The sequence below is a fragment of the Martes martes genome (assembly GCF_963455335.1).
Source record: "Martes martes genome assembly, contig: scaffold_241, whole genome shotgun sequence".
Lineage (NCBI taxonomy): Eukaryota > Metazoa > Chordata > Mammalia > Carnivora > Mustelidae > Martes > Martes martes.
In genome coordinates, this window is record NW_027666593.1 from 46533 (window position 1) to 69937 (window position 23405).

Below are 23405 nucleotides of genomic sequence, written 5' to 3' on the forward strand. Positions count from 1 at the left end.
ATGATTTTATTTATTCATTTGAGAGAGAGCATGAGAGAGAGAATGAGACCTGAGAAGGTCAGAGGGAGAAGCAGACTCCCCATGGAGCTGGGAGCCCGATGTGGGATTTGATCCCTGGACTCTGACATCATGACCTGACCTGAAGGCAGTCGCCCAACCAACTGAGCCACCCAGGCGCCCTCGAGTTTCTTTATTCAATAAATACTAATTAAACAACTACATCGTGCCATACATTATCCTAGGTACTTACGTATTTTCTGGTCCCATTGTTGTCTTTGGCTTTCTTTTTAGACATTGACTTCCATTAAGGATTGAGATTTTCTTCCTGTTGATGGTTTTCTCTGGGTAAAGAAGGTGGGAAGTGAATGTTAGCTTGCCTAGAATTCTGGGTACTTGATTCTTTAGTTCGCATTTCTTGCAGATTCAGCTCCCATCTTTTCTTGTTACTAATTTCAAAGCTGAAATCTATCTTGGAGCCCAACCATTGTTATGGACCGGGGTGTGCATAGGAGTTCAGTTTCAGTGCTGGAAGGATGAAAAAGTCCTGCTAAAGCCCCCAGCTCTATGATTCCTGACAAAGACTCTCCTTGACTCAAACTTACTTGGACTTCTCTGAGCCCTTTTTTTGACTAGGCCTTGTCCTTGGGCCCTGTTTAAGTCAGTCTTAGCAAAGAATCCTAAGTCATCCCCCAGTCCTTGATATCAAATTGAATTCCTCATCCTCCACCTTTGATGACTAAGTTCTTGATCTGCCTTTGGCAAGAACCCTGTGAGTCCAGTTAAACAAGAAGCCCCCTACCCTTGATGTTTTCCCTTAGCAGTATTCCCTCTACTGACCCCCCTCACTCTGCTGTCTTCACTGAACTTGGAATTGAACACAATTACTCTCTCCTGTTGCGTGAACCCTATTGTAATAATCTTGAATAAAGTCTTCCTTACAGTTTTAATAAGTATCAGAACAATTTTTCTTTAACACCGCCGATAGTGACATTTGGTTGTATCCACTCTGCCTTGAGCAAGAGCAGAAAGAATGATGTAGACCATGGGGACAATGGGATGGGGGAGGCTTTCGTTTTGGGGCTCTGAATTTGAGGATTTGGAGCTCCCAGAACAGAGTCGTGGAGATTATGAGTGCCTTTCATTTATTCTGATGTGATTTGGTGGAAAGGATACCAGATTCAGAGTCTAGCAAATGTAAGAAAGTCTCATTATTTATTTTTTTTTAAAGATTTTATTTATTTATTTGACAGACAGAGATCACAAGTAGGCAGAGAGGCAGGCAGAGAGAGAGGAGAAAGCAGGCTTTCCACAGAGCAGAGAGCCCAATGCGGGGCTCGATCCCAGGATCCTGGGATCATGACCCGAGCCGAAGGCAGAGGCTTTGACCCACTGAGCCACCCAGGCGCCCCGAAAGTCTCATTATTAATAATACCATTAAGCCTTACCTTTACTCAGACCCCAAGGAAAAATGATATTTTATCCAGACAAACACTTCTTCCTATCCCACTGACCTCATGTATTTCTACTTTTTTAGTGGGGTCTTAAGAGTTAGATGTCAGATTCCTAACAGAGGTCACAAACCCTCATCATCACCTGCTCTGGTGAAATTCTCTGACAGGTCTTATCAAGTCTTCACTTTATTTATTTATTTATTTTTACTCTAGAGGTAACCTCATTTGGGGTTTAAAATTTGGCCTCTCCTATCAGTATAAATTCTTTCCAGCACTGTTGGGACTTCCCTATTTACTGAAAAAACACTATTTAAATACCAAATGATGAGCAATATGGCACCCTTGGCACAGACTTTTCCAGCCTGAGGATCAAGTTCCTGGCCTTGTAAATCAAGACGCCTTTATCACTCCAAAGGAATGGAAGAGGCATTGGTAGGGGCCCGCCTGATGTACCATCACGGTTGCAAGGGTGCTTGGGAATCACATTAGCATTTTTGAGGACATGAGTCTGCCTCAGACTTCTTATAAATACAGCTTGACTCAGCCACTCTATGACTGACAGCCTTGGGACTGACACCCTTGGGACATGAAGTGGATATTGTTCTTTGGGGCCCTTATTGGGCTCAGCGTCTGTGGCCGAGAAAAGTTTTTTGGGTAAGTTCCTTTTGGATTTATTATTATTTGGTTGGTTCAGTGCTATGGGAACCAAATGGATTTGAAAATGATTGGCTGATTATATCTCCAGTGGAGTTGCCATTGGAAAAGAAGACATGAGCTCGTGTCCCAGTTCTGCCCTGTGTCATCCCGGGCAAGTTCCTTCTTTGTCAGGTTCAGTCATGCCTGTGAAATCGGGACCAGGTGGCCTCCGCAGTCCCTCCCTAGCTCCCTAATCTCCTGCCAGCTCTTTTCCTTCCCAGTTCTTATTTCTAAGGTCAGTTCCAGACCTCTTTTACTTTTTCACTTCTCTATTATGAAGTACCAAGAACTACCAGCAATTGTTTCTAATTTCTGCCGTGCTTAGGGGAAAACCTGGGTCTTCGGCTTTTTGGTTTCACCTCTCTGTTAGTGGGGAAGGCTTTGTAGACCTGGGGCTTTCTCGTCAGCATCTGGGACACAGAGATTTGCTAGCTCTTGCCTAGCCACAGTGGTGAGAATTGGCATGAAAGGTTACGGCCGGATTGTGTGTGCGTGCATGTGCGTGCGTGTGTGTGTGCGTGCATACGTACACACATGGTCAACACGGTCCGTGCGGAATGCTTTGTGGTCTGCGGAGGAGAGGACATTTGGGCGGTAGGATAGATGGAAGGATGCTGTGGTCCCCTGCTGGAAGATTGAATTCGAATAACTCATTACTGCCTAATGCTTTGCCATTTGCAAAGAGCTTTCATGTGCATTATCTTTTGGGTCCCGCAACAACTCGGCCAGGCAGGGGTGTTATTTTCCGCAATCTAAACATGAAGAAAACTCAGCCTCAGAAAGGTTAAGGAACCTGCCCAAGCCCACTTAACTGGTAAGCAGGGGAGAATAGTCTATCTCACAGAGATATCTCTATCTGTTAGTCTACTCTTTCATATGCTAGCTGGCTAAAGGGACTTGGGGTTTGTTTATTGGGGTAATTACTTATATGAGATTGAGTAATTTTTATGGTGATGACTTCTTTTCACACCTGGTGTCTACTGTGGAGTAGCTCAGAGGGCTTAGGCATAGCAGGTGGCCAGAGAAGCTTTTTCCACCGGCAGCTCAGCAGTCGCCGTGTAATAACTATGCTCGCTGCCGTGTGGGCTGAAGCATGAAGCTGTCACGCTCTCGCTGCAGCTATTCACATGGCCGGAAAAATCTTTATTTCTCAGGATGCAGACTTTACTTACAGTGTGGTGGACGCCCCAGTTGAGACAGCAGGGTCTGGCGCTGGAGTGCCCACCATGGGAGCGGAGCTTACACAGAAAGGGCTGTGTGCATGAGCTAATTGCAGACAGTGTCGTCCTCACCCCAAAATCTGTTCTCAGTGGGGACCCAGCAAAGGTGGTGGGATCCTTCCAGGGGCTCAGAGACATGGCCCTCACACCCAGCTCAGTGACCATTTTCTAGCAAGGGGAAACTGGCCTCAGTGAGAATTCAAGTGGTGGGAAGCCAGAGTACTGGTTGGCTAGGAGCAGGGACAGTACCGATGGCGATGAAGATGATGGGTTTTCTCCCCTACCCTCACCACCCCCGTCCCCAGCTTTTGTTCCTTCCGCTTAATGCCCCACTGCCCCCAGTGTCTTGTTCTGCTGGTATCTTCTGTCCTGCCCTTTGGTCATCTTGAGGATGAGACGGTGGCCAGGATGCCTAGAGGTGCAGGACAGATAGCAAACAGGAATGTAGTTGCCGAACCAGTTGGAGCATTGGCAGTAGCTGGCAGGCAGCTACGAGTTCCATGAAATCAACTTTTGTGGTGGCTGGGGGTATGGGTGAGAAAGGCACAAGGGACAGGCGCTTGGCTTGTGTGCATGGAACCGACGGAGGCATAGAAGCTCGGCACCAGCGGGGCTGTTGACTGTCAGGATGTGGGATGAGTGGGAGGGTGAGCGAGGGGAAGGCGCCCGTCACTGTGCTGGTAGCAGCTGGACGGCGGCAGGTGTGGGAGAGGCTGGAATGAATACATCACTAAGAGCACCTGTGTGGAGTCACAGGGGTCAACACGGCAACTTGCAAATTCCAACATATCCCCTCTCCCAGACCCGTCTTCCATTTTCAGGGAGTTTGAGATCTTTGAATGGATTTCCAGACCACAGAGATAGGTTGTGTTCAGCTATCAGAACTCTCAGGGCTGGGAAAGAGCATTTTTCAGATAGAGACCAGGACGATTAGAAAATGGCTCCCCTTCACTGGGTACCTCCTTACGTTCTTTCTGCTTCTAGGTTTGGGTGGACTTAGGCTCACGAGAATGGTGTTAGATCCACCCCACCCTCCCTGCTCTTTTAGCACCATCTGAAGACTCTCCTTCCAGGTTAGGGAGAAACCTCATGGGTGCTGACAGTTGGTTCTAGAGCCTGGGCGTGAGATTGTCAGGCAGATAAGGAAAAGGGCTGTACATCCAGGCAGAGGGAACAGCATGTGCAAAGGCATGGAAGGGCAAAGGACATGGTGAATTTGGGATTTCAATGAGGCTGGAGCTGAGAGGATGGAGGAGGGAGAGGCGGAGGAGAGACAGTTGGGGAAGGGCTCCACTCTGCACCCATCCTTCCACTCGGCCTCTCTGCACTTGGGTTGCATCTTTGTCCTCTGTAGCTTGGCTGATAGAACCTGATGGAGTGTGCTGTGGATTTTTTCACGCTCGGGGCCAGTTAGATCCACTGTGTTCCACTGTCGTGGACTGTGCCCAGGAGTGTGGAAGCTCTGTTGTGAGGTCACCAATCCGGGAAAAGTAAAATGCATGCTCTGGGTGCTTGTGTAATGTGATCTTCGTGTTCTGCAGAGCCCCTTTTTCTTATGTTCCTCTCTTTTTTTTTCTTGCTCCTTCTCCCTCCCCTCCTTCCTTGTCATTGTTCTAGTTAATGCTGTATTTTACGAGATGCCTCGTTTTGTGGATGGAGATGTCAATGTACAGGTGCTTTCTAGAACACTCATTTTAAAGACTCCTCTTTTTCTGGAGTGTTGGGGGTGGGTTGTGACAGAGCATAAGTTCGGCAGATGGGCCCTGGTACTTAGCCAGGAGTAAGGATTTCCCTTCTGTTTTAAACCTGTTCCTTTTTTTGGGAGGCTGCTTGCCTGTGTCGGGGAAATGGTGGTTTGACTCCCCACCTTCGCAGGGCTGCAGTTCAACCCCTAGCAGGCCTGTTGGGTTCTGACTGAGACCTGCTCGGCCAGTGGCTTCTCCTCCGTGGCCTCAGTAGCTCCCAGGGCTCGTGCTTGGCAGCCCACTTCCAAGGCCTGGGTGGGCTGGGGAGAAAGCTGGCATTTCCTCCAGACCCACCACCTGCAGGGGAAGCCACTCTGCGGTGGACCTGGCCTCTCTGGGGCTGAACTAGACCCCCTGGAGAGTCTCCAGAACCTCCCGGAACAAAGTGAGACCCTGAGAGTCCCATCTGGATTGAGCCAGTTTTCTGATGGGAAGATGCGGTTCGGCCACGTGAGGCTGCACATTTAGCTCCCTGTGACAGAACCATTTTCCCTGTCAACAGGTCCTTCAGCCCACAGCCCTCTCCAGCAGCTCTTCCCGCATTCATTCGGGTAAAGGGATGACGCATGTGACAGCGTCGAGTGCGGATTCATTCGGGTGGTCACCTAGCAACGGCCTAATGGCTCCCCCTGGCTCCCTGAGCCGGCTGAGAGCACAAAGGCAGCTTTTCAGGCTCGGCCTTCTCCCACCCACACACAGGACTTTGGGGGCCTCGGCCCCTGCCGCTGCTGCGGAAGCTAAATGGTGTAGATGAAGCAAGTTCGGGACAAACAACAAAGGGGGGCTCGGGACTGGCCGGCTCCCTTCTGAGCCTTCTCAGGGCCCCCCTGGGGAAGACTGAATCCCAAGTCAGCCCCAGCACCCAGCCCGTATTGTACTTCACATTTGTATGGAGTTCTGGAGCTGGACGGGATTGGGAGACCACCCAGCAAATAGCTAACCCTCCAAGGATGGAAGGTCTGTTCTCTTTTCCAGCTCTTTCCAGTGTGGACCTTCAGCCAGAGTCTCAGTCCGGGCCCCTGACAGTGAAGAAGTGCTCCTTTATGTCTTGAGTTAGCTTTGCGTGTAACTCAGGAACATTCCTTTCTGCAAAATATATATGTTTTTCATTATAAAGTAATATGACCACATTACAGAAAACAGATACAAGGGGAAAAAAAGTCAGTCATCCATAATCCCACGACCCGGACATAAGCACTGTCAGCATTTGCTATATTTCCGTTGTCTGTTTTTCTTCCAATGCATCTGCTTTTTCCATACTTGTAATCATGGCATACATACAATTTTGTGTCCTGCTCTTTCACTTAATATTTCCCTTCAAGTTATACTATAAGCACTTTTTCATATTTGCCACGTAGTCTTATTTTTAATGGCTATACATTATAACCAAAGACTAGACCATTTCCTCTCATTCGGCCCAGTTATGTCTGGGACATAGGCTTGGGGTTTATTTGCCAGCTGAAAGCTCACCATTATCTTTTGCCTTTTTTTTTTTTTCCCCTCCAGGGACCAAGTTTTTAGGATTAATGTCAGAAATGGAGACGAGATCAGCAAACTAAGTCAGCTAGTGAATTCAGACAACCTTAAGGTATGTGGCTCTTCTGAGTCCTCTTGAGTATCTCTGACTTCAGTGACGAAAGACGCTTGCACCACCGGCATGGTTACTCCTGGAGAGTTTTTGTGTGTAGTCCTATATTAGTCAATGGGCCCTCACACGTTTTTGAGGGCTGATGGGGAGAAGTGCCGTAGATCATGGCACTGCTGTCCTGGGAGCTGGGCGCCCTCAACGGTGGGCTCCCTCTTTCTGTCTGTCATTGACTTACTACTTCTTGGACTTCGCCAGGTCTGGCCTTCTGGGTAGGCCTGACCAGACACAGCTGTGAAATGGGCAGAGTTTTCCCTTGGTCAGAACCCAGCTCCTCAGGGATCATCCTGGCTTTTGGAAGTTGTTTGAGAAGAATGAGCTCATTGTGCCTTTTACCTGAACTGTCCTTTAACCTGGTTTTATTTTCCATTTTCTTCAGCTCAACGTCTGGAAATCTCCCTCCACCTTCAGTCGTCCTGTGGATGTCTTGGTCCCATCTGTCAGTCTGCAGCCAGTCAAATCCTTCTTGAAGTCCCAGGGCTTAGAGTACTCAGTGACAATTAAAGACCTGCAGGTGGGTAGGCCATGGTCCCTAACTGGTCTTGTGTAGGGCAAAGCATACAGAGTGGACCTGAGACACGTGCAAGTCTTGGTCTTATCCTTCTCCATTTTATAAATGAACTCATTGAGGTCCATGGAAGTAAAGTGCCGTGACTTCTTAGTGGGAACATGTTGTTTTAGGAAGGGCATATACAGGTTAGGGAACTGGACAGATCTGGATCTGAATCCTGATTTTGCTATCAGCTGTGTGACTTTGGACAAGCTATTAACATCTTGAGACTCTATTTCTTTATCAGTAAAATGGTAGTAGCAGTGATGCCTACTTCATACAATTGATTGAGAAAATTAAATATATTAAGTGTATGTGAAATGCCCAACGGTACTTGGTCCGTCAAAGATGCCCCACAAATACAAACCCTCTCTCCCTTGTTGTATTTGAAGTCAAGAGGGAAGAAAAGTGTGTGTGTGTGTGGGGGGGGTGGTTTATGTTGGAGACTCGTCATGAAAAGCATCTTTTGAGAATGAGGGAATGTCACCCGTAGTTCTCAGCAGCAGGAACATCACCACCCAAGCTAGACACCAGCCTCACGACCTGTATCGGAACAGCAGGACAGTGTCTGGCTCATGTTCTCTCCTTCACCGAGGTGGGTTATGGACTAATTGGTGATTTGGCCCGGGAGTTTCCTGATGGCGTGAGCAGCTGTGAGCTTATTAATCATCCTCACATGTCACAGACATCTGCCAGGAGCCTTCAAAGTATGAGTGGTTATAAGAATTTCTTTGTTTCTGAATGGTTTCCCAAGCTGTGTATTTCAGAGGCACTGGATACCAGATGCAGGCTGATGTCTAGAGAATTCATAGTACAGAATAACCAAATAGCACATATGCTGCTTTTGGGGGAGTAAGTGGGTTTTGAATGGGGTGGTGTACTTTGGGTGCCAAGAAATAAGCTTTTGTAGATACGTGGAAGAAATCTGACCCCCTTTTACACCTTGACATTTGTGTGCTGAGGGTGCCGCCATCTTGGCCAACTCATGCCAAAACGTGGCAGAAACAACTTGAACCTCCGTCTCCAGTGGGTCACTTCACAGCATTGCCGTGTCTATTTTAGGCCCTTTTAGATAACGAAGATGAAGAAATGCAACACAATGAAGGGCAAGAGCGGAGCAGTAATAACTTCAACTATGGGGCCTACCATTCCCTGGAAGCTGTAAGTGTCTTGGAGCAGGTTAAGATCAAGGTCATTGGCATCTTGGGTTTTGTAACCCCTTTTCTTACTTGGAGGAAGCCCTGGTCCATAGTGCAGTACCCCTTTACTAAGGGGCTAAAATGTGAACACTTCCTTTTTTTTTTTTTTGGTAATTCTTGGGTTGTTTATCTCCCACCAGCACCTAAGAGCATAGTGAAACACAACTGAACATTTTCTCCCACATGCATCCTTCCTTCCTGAGGCAACCCCTGAAAGAAAACCATGAAATAATTACAATCATTTCCATCCTTGTAATTCAACCTTCTTATACCCCACCATAATCCCTGTATTTTACTCACCCAGATTAAAATGTTACTTATTCTAGGCAAGTAGACAAGTGGTTATTTCCAAGGTTAACCAAATATTTCCACTCATTTATCATGATTACTTATAATGCATATTTGTACTATAATGTGTTTTGGTGCTGTGTTTAGTTAAAAACCACTTTATATAGATGACTGACTTTCAAGGTAAGCCAACACTTCCAATAAAAAATTTGGAGCTGAACCACTTAATATGATATTAGAACTTGAGGAATCAAGAGGGGCTATAGAATGGGACTGCATCACATAGCCTACAGTTTCCTTACGACCCTCAATGTCTTCTACATTAGTCTAGAAACTCTCTACTAGCTCAGAACAACATCTCAAAATGAAATTGTTATTCTCCTTCCCATACCTGCATACACATTGTTCTTTATAACCAAAGATGGGGTTCCTGGCATGCTTTTCGTGAGACATAGACTTTGAGTTATTTTTCTTCTAGATGAGGGATTATTTCCAAGGTTGACCAACTGTTTTCACTTCTTTCCCATGATTGTCAGTAGCTTTGTTTATTGTATACACTTCCAACTGCACTGCCCCTTGATCCCTTTGGTGACCAATGACATACATCTGCAAAGCAGCTGGATAAAGTTTGGAGTTCAGTCCAGGGCCACGGACAAAAGCAGAGCTCAGGGCTCACACAGGGATCAGACCCATGACGTGAGCCTCGTTAGCGTGGTACCCTCCCTAGCTGAGCTAAGTGGTTGCAAATGTCACCCAAGACCCCGGGAATGCCATCCCCTCACCTGCCCGCTATGGGAGCTGCACTTTCTCATGGGCTTGGTTTTGCTCTCCGGCTTTAGGGGTCACTGCCATCTGATTGCAGCTTCCCCCACATCCCCCATCCCCCGTGAGGCCTTCTGCTGTGCCTTGGTGTACAGTCTCCCTCTTGGCTTGATCACATGCAGTTCTCTCTAAAAACAGCTTTGAAGAGCTCTCGTTCTGTAACTGCTTAGGCCTGCTTGGGTCTCTGGTGGGAGTCTCCTGTCTGTCTCAGCCAGGGTTTCCAGTTTCTGTTTTCCTGTGTGTTTGTTGCTGTTGCGTTGTTTCTGTTGTTTGCCGGCTGAGTTTCCTCCTCATGCTGGCAGTGTGAATTTGGACCCTTCCTCCCGATATTGCTTGGTGTTTTAACTTCTCCTGGGGGACTGTCTTGCCTCTCACGGTTCAGGGTGGGCATCTGGCTTTTGCTTCACTCTCTAGGGTCAGTAGGTAGAGTTTCCAAGACCTTTTCATGGCTGGAGTGGCCGGTTCTCAGCTCTCAATTTCCAGCTCCTTGGCCCACGCCGGTTCCTGTGCCCTCAATCACTACTCCTGACTTGCTGTAAACCCTCAGTGCCTACAGCAGATATCTGGTCCCAAGGCTCCATTTTCTCCTCTCCACTCAGCTGGTTAGGTCCCTTTTCATTTCTCACCCCTGCAATGTCTCCTTTCTTGATTTTTAAGCTTGGCTGGGAATTATTTTCATTGTAGTTTCTCTGGCTTGAGTATGTATTTGGGGGGCGGTTTCTTGCCTCTGCTCGGTCTGCCATACTGACTGCCGCTCTGGCAGACTACTGAAGCTGGAATTTTAGTCAATATCGATCGCGTATTTTTCTCCGCTGTAAGGCTCCCTCTTCTACTTTTAAGGTCTAAACATACATTTCTATATTTCTTTCTTTTGCCCTCAGAAGTTTTGAGCAACTAAGATGGATGAACCCTATTTAAATCAAGTTTTTTTAGAAATTGAAACCAAATGGAAGCATTTGCTGCCGTGATTTACAGCTCTTCACTCGCTCTCTCTCTCTCTCTTTTTTTTTTAAAGGATTTTATTTATTTGGCAGAGAGAGGTCACAAGTAGGCAGAGAGAGAGGGGGGAAGCAGGATCCCTGCCGAGCAGAGAGCCCGATGCGGGGCTCGATCCCAGGACCCTGAGATCATGACCCGAGCCAAAGGCAGAGGCCTAACCCACTGAGCCACCCAGGCGCCCCTCTTCACTCGTTCTCTTAAGGCCATTAGAGGAATCTCCAAAGTGGGGGGGCTTGGACTACAGGGTATAAGCAAGACGCTTCACTGGGTTGGAGGAAGAAACTATGACAACTTCTATTTATGTTCTACATACGTTTATACTTATTATTAATGCTACCATTTTGTTTCTTTTTTTATAGTGTACTTAATACATTTGGTACATTATTCTGCTGGTATACATAATGTATTGCATATACGTAATATACATAACATATGTTTATTATAAAACAAATACACATATATATGTATATATATATACATGGTGTATGCTAATTAAAAAAACTGGTAAAGAAAGTGATCAAAAGGTTTGGAGAGGACCGTTTTCAAGAACGTTGGCCAAATGGGGCAATTGCTGATTCTCCCATCTGGTGTGGCATGAAGGACCACACTGCTAGAGGAGTCTGTGGGCAAGTCTCTCTAGTTTAGTGGCCTATGATTTTATGGACAGATAAAATGTGCTATTCTCTAGAATGTTGTAGAAAAGGGCTCTTAAGACAGTTCTTCAAGAAAAAGTATTCCATGGCGATAATATTGTCAACCCTGAGATCACAGGGCTGGATCAAATCATTGATCAAATCAATGAAGAAGTCATTGGGGTAAGTAAGATGAAGTTCACAGATACCTACCCAGAGTTGAAAACAAAATTTTCAAATGCCCCTGAGCCCATCTTTCAATGCTTCAGATTTACCGTGAGATGGACAGCATTGCTGGAGATTTTCCTGAGTTGGCGACCAGGGTGAAGATTGGGCATTCATTTGAAAACCGGCCCATGTATGTACTGAAGGTGAGGCTCGAGGTCTTCAAGAGGCCTGGCTGGACTCAGGCTCCTGGTCCCTTGTGTCCAGGACCCAGCCCTCAGACCCCTGAAGGAGGGAGGTTTTTAGGCTCTTCTTGATTTCAGAAGCATGGGGAGACATCTACTGGGGCTCAATTTTGGTGTGACTGAGAGTTCCCTGTTTTTGCCTAACGTGGAAGGAGTTAGAACTTAGAAGGAGACCCGTTGCAAGTTTTGACTGAAAGACAGGATCAGCTTGAGGGGAGGGTCATGGGTGGGAGAGGATGGAGTGGGTGAGGGGTATGGGGATGGAGGTGGTTTGGGTCTGTTAGCATTCCAGAAAGCGCTCAGATGGGCCACAATCTTTTGCCTTCATTCTTACTTCTGAAAAGCAAGTCAAATTGGGATCGTTCTACAAATTCTATTCTACTTTTAGGGGTACTTATTGGAAAAGCAATCTAGGAAGCTAATTTTAGGGTTGATGTAATTTTAAGCCCAGCCTATGATCCTTGGCTGCACAAAGCCTAACTTCTAGATATTTCTAACAGATTCAGGTCTATATTGGCAAAAGAGGTAGAGAATTTATGGCAGGGACATAAATTACATAAATAACCCAGCCAAATGAATAAAAAGGAATTTGGAGATATGAAGCATGGAACAAGTGAGGATGCTAAGAATTTGTTAGATCCTTAGTGTCATATAAGCCCGAAGAACCCAGACTCCTGGCTTGAATTACCAGCCAGAGGAGGTTTGCCACTGAGCCGGTCGCTCTAAAATAATCCACATAAATTTAGATGATTTGCCAACCAAATGGAGACTCTGGCTTCATTAGCACCATGCTTTGACCCAAGGTGGCCGGACCCCACACTAAAAGGCAGGAGCCAAAACTCATTTAATGCCATTTGCAAAGAGCTATAGTGAACCTCTGTCTTCCTCTTTGTAAAATTGAATTCATTTATTGCATCAGCTGGAACACGCCGGTTCATGCACTCTCGGGCCTCTCTCTGTTGGGGTACCATTTGAGGTCTTTCAAGAGACATAATATTATCTCTAATCACACTGGCATTATCATTCACAATAGCAATTGTTTCCCCTTGCCATTTGCTTCCAGTCCTGGAGCGGCTCAAGTGGCCCGGAGCCGCGGCCGGGCCTCGCCAGCCAACCAATTAAGCTCCCTGGTCACGGATAAACCTGATAAATAGATGGTACCCTCAGGAACAGTTGGTCTCTGAATTATCTTAAATTGATTAAATGAATAGGGGTGAGCTGGGAAGAGGAGAGGTGAGTGGAGACACGGGCAGGAGGGTCATTTTCGGGCCTCTTTGTCCTTCCACAGTTCAGCACCGCGGAAGGCAGGCGGCGGCGGCCAGCCGTTTGGCTGAACGCAGGCATCCATTCCCGGGAGTGGATCTCGCAGGCCACGGCGATCTGGACTGCGAGGAAGGTCATGTCGCGCGGTATTAGCTGACAATTCTGGGGGGCCAGGGTGCCCCTGCGGGGTCCCAGGAGACTGGGCCTGGGGGGATGAGGTGGGAAGGTACTCAGCACAGAAACAGTTGGAGGGAGGGCTTTTTGGGTTGGAGAAGCAAAAGGTCAGAGTCCTTTGGTCAAGCCACTGTGGCTAAATGACAAAGTCCATTCATGGCAGCGAGCAAGCTAATGAGCTGTAGAAATAGACCCGAAACACTGAGCCCATAGTCAGCCCCGCAGAAAGGGAGCAGAGTTTTCTCCGCAGCGTAACTCAGACCAACTTAGCCATCAGCCCACCCTAGCCCTCTAGACCCTCAGGGATCTCAGGCTGTCTCCATGTGCCCCACTACCCCAGAGTCTGCTTTAAGGCAGCACTAGCCAGAGGAGGGGTGTTGCGTGTGGAGGATGTACTTTCCCTACCCGTTAGCGTGGGGGCCCAGGTTCCCCAAAACTATGATGATGTGTGGCTCTTCCCTCCCTTGTTCCCACCCCCTGGAAGAAAGGAATCAACCAGGCAGCCCCAGACTCTGCAGTTGATGTCATCAGGAGGTCATGTTCCCCCAGGGTTTGAAGCGCTCCAAGAGTTTTGCAGAGAGCTGTGTTTATGAGGGGGACAGAGAGGCTGCAGGGGGCACCTGGGGAAGATACACGGGGTTCGACCGGGCACCCCAGCTGGTCACCCAAGAAGCTGACAAGCTTCTTGTCTCTGCTTAGATCGCATCTGATTACGGGAAGGACCCAGCCATCACCACCATCTTGGAGAAAATGGATATTTTCTTGTTGCCTGTGGCCAATCCTGATGGATATGTGTACACACAAACTCGAGTGAGTAACACTGAGTGAGCTGGGCTTGAAGGTGAGAAGAGTCTAGTGAATTCCTTGCTGTGCCACCCGAACAGCTGTAGGAACGGGGAGAGAACTCCCACATGCGTGCACGTTACAAGCTTCCTCGGGCTCCATTTCTCACTCATCCCCTGAGTGGAGAGTCACCAGGGAATATTTTTTCTTTGAGAGAATAGTCTAATGAACTCCCTCTCATTGATCTTGAACAATTATCAACACTTAACCAATCTCTTTTCATTTCTTTCCCTCCCACACATTTTTTTCCCTTTTGTTTAAAAGCACATCCCTGACATCAGGTTATTGGACCCCAAGTTTCTTTAATATGCATCTCTGGTTGATGGTAATTAAAACAAAACAAGAAAAAAACCCAAACAATACACCACTGTCACTTAAAAAATTTAACGGAATTTCTTTAACATCATCTAATTCCCCCAATTATCTTTTAAATGTCTTTTGAGTCAGTTTGTTGAAATCAGTCCCCAAATAAGGTTTTGGACCTGTATTTGGTTGTTGCCGCTCTGTATGCTTTTTAAATCTACGGCGGTTACCCACCCCCTCACACACCTCTTTTAAAAATGTCATTCATTTGTTGGAGAAACCAAGTAAATTGTCCTGTAGAATGTCTCACGTTCTAAATTTGGCTGATGGTTTCTTTGTTGTGTGTCATTCGTTCCTGTAACCCCCGTATTTGCTCTTCACTTGTAGTCAGAGCTTGAAGTTCGATTGGGTTCAGTTGAGTTTTTCAGGCAAGAATAAAATAGTTGCTGTGCACTTCCTGTCAGACCAGTGGTAGTTCGGGCAGACGATGTCTGTCTGTCCTCCTTCTGCCGAAGCCAAAAATCAATTTGGAGGGTTCAGGTGACATCAGTCTGGTTCTTGCGTTACAAAGTTCTTATCAGGGCATTTTGGGGGAGTCCTTCTCTCTGAGCCCAAAGGGCTGAACCTCCTTTCTCTGGGAGATGAGAGGAGACTGCTCAGTCCGTGAGGACTGGGGCCCCAGTGATCCTCCAGACAGAGCTAAGAATCTTTCTCCATCATAGACACCCGCCCCAGAGAACACCTTCGCTTCTCCTGTGCCCTGACCCACCCCTGAATGCTTATTCCCTCCTTGGTGGTCTTTCCAGAACCGACTATGGAGGAAGACACGGTCTGTCAATCCTGGAAGCCCTTGCGTTGGTGCTGATCCAAACAGAAATTGGAATGCTAGTTTTGCAGGTAGGCTGGGGATGGGGGTGGTGACTTTCCCTCCCTGCTGCCCCTGGGGAGCCTGGTCCACAGGGCGCTGAGCGGGCAGTGAGGGAGCCAGTTTCCAGGCTGGCTCCATTCCTGCTTCACTGAGAGACGTGGGCCAATTCCTTACACTCCGTCTCAGGTTTTTGTTTTTTGTTTTCTGTTTTTTTTTGTTTTTGTTTTTAACATTTTTGGGGGGTAGTTTTGAAAGGGAATGACTCAGCAATTCTTGTTCTCCTGAAAGTACACTAATATTTTAAAAATGGTTCTAGTCTTAGATGTTCAGATCCACGCTCTGTGCCCTGGGCATCCCCGCTTCTCCCGGGCGAGGGACTGGTTGGGTGGAAGGGCTCTTGGTGGTAACTGGGAAGAGAGTAGTTAGCACAGTCACCCTGCCAGACCAGATCGTGGGACGTGGTGAGGCTTCAATCCCAGCAGTTGACCCTTAGATGTGTCAGTGTGACACGCAGCCCTTTGGTGTCACAGAAAGGCTGTGAGGATTAGGAGATCCGGGTTCTGAGTTCCAGCTGTTTAAAAACCATCCCTACAGTCATGCCCACTGGCTGCCGGATAAAGTGTTCCTGTGTGTTCCCTTATTTATTCGTCTGACCCAGTGAGTGAGTTTTATTATCTGAAGCGAGACAGTTGGACTCGGAGACAGTCTCAGGAGCAGGTGGCCAAGAGTTAGGGTCGGAGCTCGCTTTGCAGCTCCAGAAGCCGGCAGGGCTCTCTCGCGGTCTTCCACAGCTGGGCTGATGTCCTGTCTTCAACCTACTTGCACCTGCACACTCGCCCGCCCCACACCCTGTGGCGGGGAGAATCCTGGGTCTGTGGGAAAGGAGCTGAGAGAAATGGGGGAACTGAGGGCGTGGAAGTTAAGTCAGCTCTTCCCACAAGCGGAGTGGTTTTACGCACCTGCCACGTACCTCAGGGAGCTGTGTCGTGAACCAGTACAGAAGGCAGTATCTGAATACCGGCCAACTGGGCGGCTTTAGCCACAACAATAGATTATTTTTGGCAGCACTTGGCCATTAAGATCTGAACCAAGAGAATGAGTTGACACCAGAATAAATGGAGTCATTTTCATTATTAATTGGTATTCATATTAATTATCTGGAATACTTATTAATTACAACTCATTGTCGAGTACGATATTAATTATTTATGACAGCTGTTAGTGATGCAATACAAGGTTGACTCTATCCATTTAAAGGAATCCTTCCAGTTTTCCCTCCTCAACTGTGGCAGATCCGGTGCCCTCCCCCTTCTGCACCCCACTCCCACCCGCCATGTACACATATTGTGGACTAGGCTCCTGGCGGGGTGGTCCTTCCATGCACCTGTCCATGGCCACGCCCCTCCTGCTTTTCCTTCCGGGTTCAGTGTCCTGCATTTCTGTTTTCTTGCTGATGGGTTCATGTTTCTGCTTGGGCCACTCCCCACAGGAGAGGGGGCCAGTGACAACCCTTGCTCTGAGATATACCATGGACCTCATGCCAACTCGGAAGTGGAGGTGAAGTCGGTGGTAGATTTCATCCAAGAACACGGGAATTTCAAATGCTTCATCGACTTGCACAGCTACTCACAGCTGCTGATGTATCCATACGGGTACACCGTCAAGAAGGCCCCAGATGCTGATGAGCTGGTGAGTGACGGGCTGCCTCCCACCTAGCCCTGGGCCTGCTTGACCCGGGGTGCTGCCACAGTGGTCCTTCCACAACTTATAGAGACAGTCCAGGAGCCTGGACTTATTTCATTAGGGGCCTGGTCTTCTCTCCTTCTGCCCTTTGGATTGTGCCATCAGACCCCCTGGGGAGTAGAAGACAGTTCTCCTTATTTCTGTGTTTGCTGTGACTTCCAAGAACCACGCCTGACCCCTGCCTTTCCTTCTCAGTTGTTTTTCTGACCAAAATGTGTGACAGACCCATTGCTTGCCAAAAACTGTGGGTGGCATTGTGCTAAGTGAGGGAGAGGTGCTCCTCATTCCAGTCAAGTAGAATTGAAGTAGGGTGCCAGCTACAGCCTAGGGGTGCTCTGCGTCACATGTAATGACTTGCCCTAGGATGTGAACAGACACTTAGGGTGGACTGACTAGAGTAGGGCTGTCATCTGTAGGGTGAAGACAGGCTTCTCCCTCTATGCTGGTAGACTCCAGAGCGCCCCCCTGCCCAGGGCCACAGCTAGTCTCTAAACCTCCCAGTAGATGCAGGGCTCATGCTAAGTGTGGGCCACATTCTGGTCTCAAACAGGTGTTGGCATATGCATATAGGATGGCCCTGTCTCCACCTCCACTCTGGGAACACCCAGCTCTTAGAAGGTTTTCTCTGGAACGTACTTGGCCTTCCCACACGTTCATGAACATGACACTCCCATCCCTCAAGAGAGGTGAAGATGGTGGTGTATTCACTAGGTTGGGTTGGTGAGCAGCCCTCCATGTCTCTGTGTATCAGGCTTTGGCTCTGGTTGGATGGAAAAGGAGGAGACCAGAAGGGAAACTTGAGGGAAGGGCCAAGAACCTTCCACACCATTGCAATGCAGAGTAGCTGAGGGATGTCAGGTTGTGGGATCCATTCTTTCTCACTCTGCTGGTCCCCCCTCCTAGGACGAGGTGGCAAGGCGTGCGGCCAAAGCTCTGGCTTCCCTGTCGGGCACGACGTACCAAGTGGGTCCTACCTGCACCACCGTCTGTAAGTACTCGCTCTATTAGTTATTTAGAAAATGCTTGGAGAGGAAACTTGAAGTGGAAGGAGAGCCGCAAATTAGGCTTACTACGTTGCAGTCTGATGGTTTTGGCTGTTAGCGATAGACTGAATTTGTGTCAGGCCTGTGGAATGATAGCTGCTGTAGGCGGTTGTCTCCATCAGTACTGTCACTACGGTCATGCTACGTGTCACCTGCCCATGGTGAGTTTAGTCCTGCTGGCATGCTGGAGTCTGTGTCCCTTCTATTCCATGAAAGATCCCGACATCGTTTATCAAAAGTTCCTCAAGAGCATCGTTCCATTTTCAAAGGAAGCCCACCTTCGGAGATGCAGACCAAGGTGGTGGTAGTGGGCATGGAGGAGACTCCGTCCTCTTCCCATCAGAGACGAGCACGAGTTGGAGCACAGCATGCTGGGAGCGGAGGTCCTCTCGGCAATGGTTAGCATCAAGCCAAAAGAAACACCCCAAACAAACCCTACCAAGGCTCCAAACCTGAAGAGGGTCTTCGGGCTCATTACCTACAGCTTCAGCCTCATTTTGAGGAAATAGCTTTGTTTTGGTTTCTCACTGAAGTGTTTCATGTGAGCATTTCACTCTGTTCCTACGGAGATCCTTCCAGTTTCCTCATTCCATGAGTCTGAGCTTTAAACTTAAAGATCAAATCGAAGAATACTATCGTTCTCCAGGAGTCTAGCTATCAAGGGGAAATAAAAGCACAAGCATGAGGAGCATGGTTCTGACACCTTTGCAGCCAGTGCCCGTCTTTTCCCCTCTAGTGTCTCCTCTGTAAGTAATTTTCCAGCAGTGGGTCCCCCTCAGGCCCCCTGCAGACTTGCCGATATTTCTGTCCTATTCCACACCATAACTCTCCATCCAAGCGCTCCACCTCAGCTAGCTGTTCCCTTCAGCCTTCCTATTCTGGAAAGTTTCTCCATCCCCCCTCCTGGGTCCTCCTCTGTATCTGACCTCAGCACTCTTGTGTGTGTTTCATATGCTGCCTTGTTGCATAAAGCAATTAGCCTGATGTGGGTGTTCGTGTGGCTAATTGCGGGAACCATCCATTAATTATTCATGGTTGATTATTATTAGTGTTGTTAAATGGGAACTCCTCGGAGAAGAAACACCTCAGGAGAGTTTCTCCATCCTCTGCTCCATTAGTGAGAACTGAGTTTAGGACTGCAGAGGGGTGAAGAGACTTGGTGGGAGTCCTTTGGTGAGGCCCTCTCGAAAGAGCTTTGTGGGTCACCACAGTCCTGGCTTTTGGGTCAAACACCAGTTTAAAGGATGGCCTTGTCAACCCACACAAAACACGTTCTTCCCAGCCCAAGCTCTGCCAAAACCAAGAGATACTCATCGGATTCCTCCAGAACCAGAGGTGGAAGGCGCTCCCTGAGTGTTGTCCAGGAGACATAATATTTCCTAAGTCTTTCAAGAGTCCATCTTCTGTATTGTTTAAAGGCTTTGCCTACCCTCCTTTGCTCCCCAAAAATGTAATCAATTTTTGTATAATAACACTCTGATCCCATGGGTTATTACATGTGCTACACGCATGGTTGACGTCTGTCCCTTCAAGTGCCAGACCTTTTCTTAGGTTAACCATTTTAGCTGAAAATTATCTCAAATTTCACACTTTCTTGCCTTTTTAAACAGAGCATGTACAAGGGATTTAAGCTCCTTTCTTCATGACGTAGTGGCCTTCTGAACATTAGTAATAATGTCCCGGAGGCCTTCCGTGCCACATTGCACTTTCATTCCCTGTGCTGGGCAGCCCCAAGCCCATTTTGCTGCTTTAATTTGTGCATCTGCTTTTTTAGAGTTTTCCCGTTCCTTCCCCTGGTCAGACTATACTGCTTTCAGACTACCTGCCTCTAGCAACCTTCTCCCCTTCTCTTCACTACTAAGGGCTGGGACACAAGTTCTTTAGGCTCATTTGACTCGTGGATAGATCCTGAGTAAGAAGGATGTTCATGACAACATTGTTCATACTCACAGAAGCCTACTGAGTACCTCAATGTCCATCAGTACAGTACCGAATAAAAACACATTTTGTGCAGGCACACAGTGAAACAGTGTGCCCACCCCCCCTTAAATGAATGAGGTGCGTCTGTAGATGCGAATAGGGAATAATCTTTAAATGTCAATTGGGAAATACAGTGTGATTTTTATTTATTTTAATTTTTAAATTTATCTTATTATTTTTAAAAAGATTTTATTTATTTATTTAACAGCAAGATAGAGAGAGAGAGAGCACAAGTAGGTAGAGGTATATGAAACCACACAAGAATTTCAGAGACTACAGGAGAGCCTGTTTCATAACCTCATGGGGCATGGCATCACAGCATCTCTAGAAAAGTCACAAGTGGAGGGGTGCCTGGGGGCTCAGTTGTTAAGCCTCTGTCTTCAGCTCAGGTTGTGATCCCAGAGTCCTGGGATCGAGCCCTGCCTTGGGCACCCTGCTCCACGGGGAGTCTGCTTCTCCCTCTCCCCCTTGCTTATGTTCGGTCTCTCTTGGTATCTCTCTCTGTCAAATAAATAAATAAATAAAGTCTTTTAAAAAAAAATCACAAGTGATACCATGAGAAATAACCCTCAAGAATAATGGAAAACAAAAGGACCCATCTTTTCATTTAACAGACATGTACCATAAATACTAAATGGACTGGGAGGAGGTTGAGGAAAGCATGGGCTTTTTTTTCAGCAGATGGCCTTGGGTTTCAATTCCAGTCCTACCATTTTCCGTCTATATTTCCTTAGATAAATTACTCATTCTGAGTCTGGATTTCCTTCTCTGAAAAACAAGGACGGTAATACCCACCTCACTGGGTTTTTAAAGATTAATGAGGTCATAGATGTGAACTTTTCAATATAAATGACCAGCTTATGGGAGATGTTCAATAAATGATAGCTGCTATTGACATCATTATTTTATTATTCAGTGTCATCCACACTTTGCGCTTTTAGCCAGTTTCTGCTCTAGTAGAGTTTGGCTGGGAAGAAGCAGGAAAGCAGGCCTCTTTCTTTTCCCCAGCCTCTTGGCAAAAGGAAGTCTCAAGGGTTGTGCTTTGTTCTCTCTGTGTTTATCAGTTATCTCTTGCTATGTAAAAAGTTATCCTAAAACCTAGCAGCTTAAAATAATAAACATTTATTTTCTTCCACTCTTTCGCTGGGGTAGGAATTCAAGAATGGCTTAGCTGGATGGCTCTGGCTCAGGGCCTCTCCCAAGGTTGCAGTCAAGGGCTAGAGTCCTTTAAATCCTTGACCCGGCTGGAAGGGTCTGCTTCTCGGGTGGCTCACTCAGCTGCTGAGTACTGGCAGGAGGCCTCCGTTCTCACCACTCAGACCTGGTGATGGGACACTCTCTGACCATCCACACGCCCTGATGCCTGGCTTTCCCCAGAACAAATGATCTAAGAGAGAGCAAGGCAGAAGCCACGGTCTTTATGATCAGCCTTGAAGGTCACACGCCATCATTCCTGCAATTTCCTGTTAGTTACCCAGGTCAGGGCAACCCCACTCAGTGTCAGAGGGGACCACCCAGGGAGGTGAAAACCAGGAGACAAGGATCATTGGGGCTGGCTTGGAGGCTGCCTGTCTCACTCTGTGAAGATTGGTTTTGAGTGACTGGAAAGAGTCTAAACAGTGAGTTAGCGAAAAGGTGGGCTCGAAGATTTAAAATCTCTTGGTTTGAGATGAATGAAGATGACCATCGTGTAGGACAGACTGAGACATACGGATCAGGCCGGTGTTCATGTGTTGGTGGCCTGATGACCTTCAGAAAGAATTCTAGGTCCCTAAGGAACCATGGGCAGGCAGAACTCCTGAGGCCTGCCCATCTACCCTGAAAGGACCTGGGGTTCAAAGGTGTTTTCTTTCCTGACTTACAGATCCAGCTAGCGGGAGCAGCGTTGACTGGGCATATGATCATGGCATCAAGTATGCATTCACGTTTGAGTTGAGAGATACTGGGCACTATGGCTTCCTCCTGCCAGCCAACCAGATCATCCCCACTGCAGAGGAGACCTGGTTGGGGCTGAAGACCATCATGGAGCATGTGCGGGACAATCTCTACTAAATGAGGCACTCTGCTCTATCTCCGGTTATTTCTCCCCATGTACGCGTGCTCACCGAAGCCATGATTTAAAGGGAGCTTGTTCTTTCACATGTGACTCAGAGCCCTCTGGCTTTGTGGGGAGCACAGGTCAGCCCCTCCTCAGCCCTCATCCTGGAAGTTCATGCATTCTGGTGGTGCACCTCAGAGGGGCGCTCTTGCCACCCTGCTGTGTTTCAGTCCTGCTGGTCCACTGAGCCCTTTCTGTGGCCTTCCTCTCACATAACTGGTTGGGCAGGCCACACTTAGCATCTGGGTCCTGGGTAGCATGTCTCTATCTCATTTTGAGAACAAAAAAGCATCTAAGATAGTTCCCTAGCCTCGTCCCATCCGGCCAGGCTGGTGACCTTGTGCTGCTGGGGCCCCAAGGGTGATGCTGTGGGCGACAGTGCCTGTCTTTGAGATCAGTCTCAAAGGTGACATAGAACTTCCTTTAATTTATCTCACTCCTTCTTGAATATATTTGTCTTTGAAAAATAAATCTTGTAAGGTTATCAGTAGAGGCCATCTTCCTTTTTTGTTTTTGTTCTTGGTTTTTGTTTTTTTTTTTTGGTTTTTGTTTGTTTGGGGTCTGAAAACAAAGTAGTGGATCACTTTTCCTCACTGGGCCCCAAATGCCCAGATACAACAGTTCTGATCACGTTCTTCCATTCGTTACACAGTGTAACGGGGATCCCAGAAGGGGATCTGTGCCACCATAGGTACTGTTCACCCAGGAACCCTTAATGAAGTGGTGATCTAATAGCAGGATTGCTAAATTATCCCCATCTGTCCTCATGGGCTCACCTCTACTTTGCCTTTTGAACTTACTTCAAAGATCTTGCCCTCACCCTACGGGTCCTAAATTACTCCTCTGACCTGGATAATCTCACTGCACATTCCTGCGGCACATTCCTGCCTCTGCTCTGGTGTACCTTGTGTTTCCTCCTCCTGGCTTTCCTTTTGGTCTTTAAAGACAACTTCTACTTTGCATCTTGGTCCGTGAGCGTCCAGGTGGAGCAGGGATTCCTCAGTCAGCCTTCTCTTGTTCCATTCCTTCTCAGCGCATACCATCTGCCCTTCTTCCTTTTTTTCCTTTTCTCAGACATGTCTGTTAATCTTATCCTCCTGCCTAGGATTCGTGCGGCATCTGGTATGTGCTCATAAGCCAATAAATATTCAATATGAGTCTCATGATCCTCTCCGATTCTTCGCCTTCACCTGAATGGAACCAAGCCATGGTTTTGAATATGCAGCTCTTTCTAATGTCAAAAGTCAATTTTTAATCCCTTTCTGTATCGCATGACTTGTAGGAAGGCCTTCTCTCCCTTGGGCCGGGGGGCCTCCAGGGCTGTGTTACCTTGGTGATTGCACTCTGGTCCTGGGTCTAGTTCTTAGTGTTTTAGCTCAGGCGCTTGATATTCTTGGTGTCCATGTTGATTAGACTCAGGGATGCTGACTCAC

At 47.5% G+C, this 23405-nt stretch overlaps 1 protein-coding gene across 1 annotated transcript; it reads left to right on the top strand.

Annotated features, from left to right (window-relative positions):
• Positions 1 to 2008: 2008 nt before the first annotated feature.
• On the top strand, positions 2009 to 23128 carry CPA4 (carboxypeptidase A4). The gene is made up of 11 exons (XM_080831456.1): positions 2009 to 2105; positions 6619 to 6700; positions 7137 to 7271; positions 8370 to 8468; positions 11517 to 11618; positions 12946 to 13053; positions 13794 to 13904; positions 15047 to 15137; positions 16598 to 16797; positions 17755 to 17839; positions 21739 to 23128. Exons 1-11 carry the CDS (start codon positions 2038 to 2040, stop codon positions 21924 to 21926), a joined length of 1269 nt encoding a protein of 422 aa, XP_080687582.1. The 5' UTR covers positions 2009 to 2037; the 3' UTR covers positions 21927 to 23128.
• Positions 23129 to 23405: the final 277 nt, after the last annotated feature.

Excerpts from the sequence above, each read along its gene's own strand:
- CPA4 (XM_080831456.1), top strand. The coding sequence starts at position 2,038 with ATGAAGTGGATATTGTTCTTTGGGGCCCTTATTGGGCTCAGCGTCTGT. Across the intron at positions 2,106-6,618 it reads GGCCGAGAAAAGTTTTTTGG|GGACCAAGTTTTTAGGATTA; the intron begins GTAAGTTCCTTT and ends TTTCCCCTCCAG. Across the intron at positions 13,905-15,046 it reads ATGTGTACACACAAACTCGA|AACCGACTATGGAGGAAGAC; the intron begins GTGAGTAACACT and ends TGGTCTTTCCAG.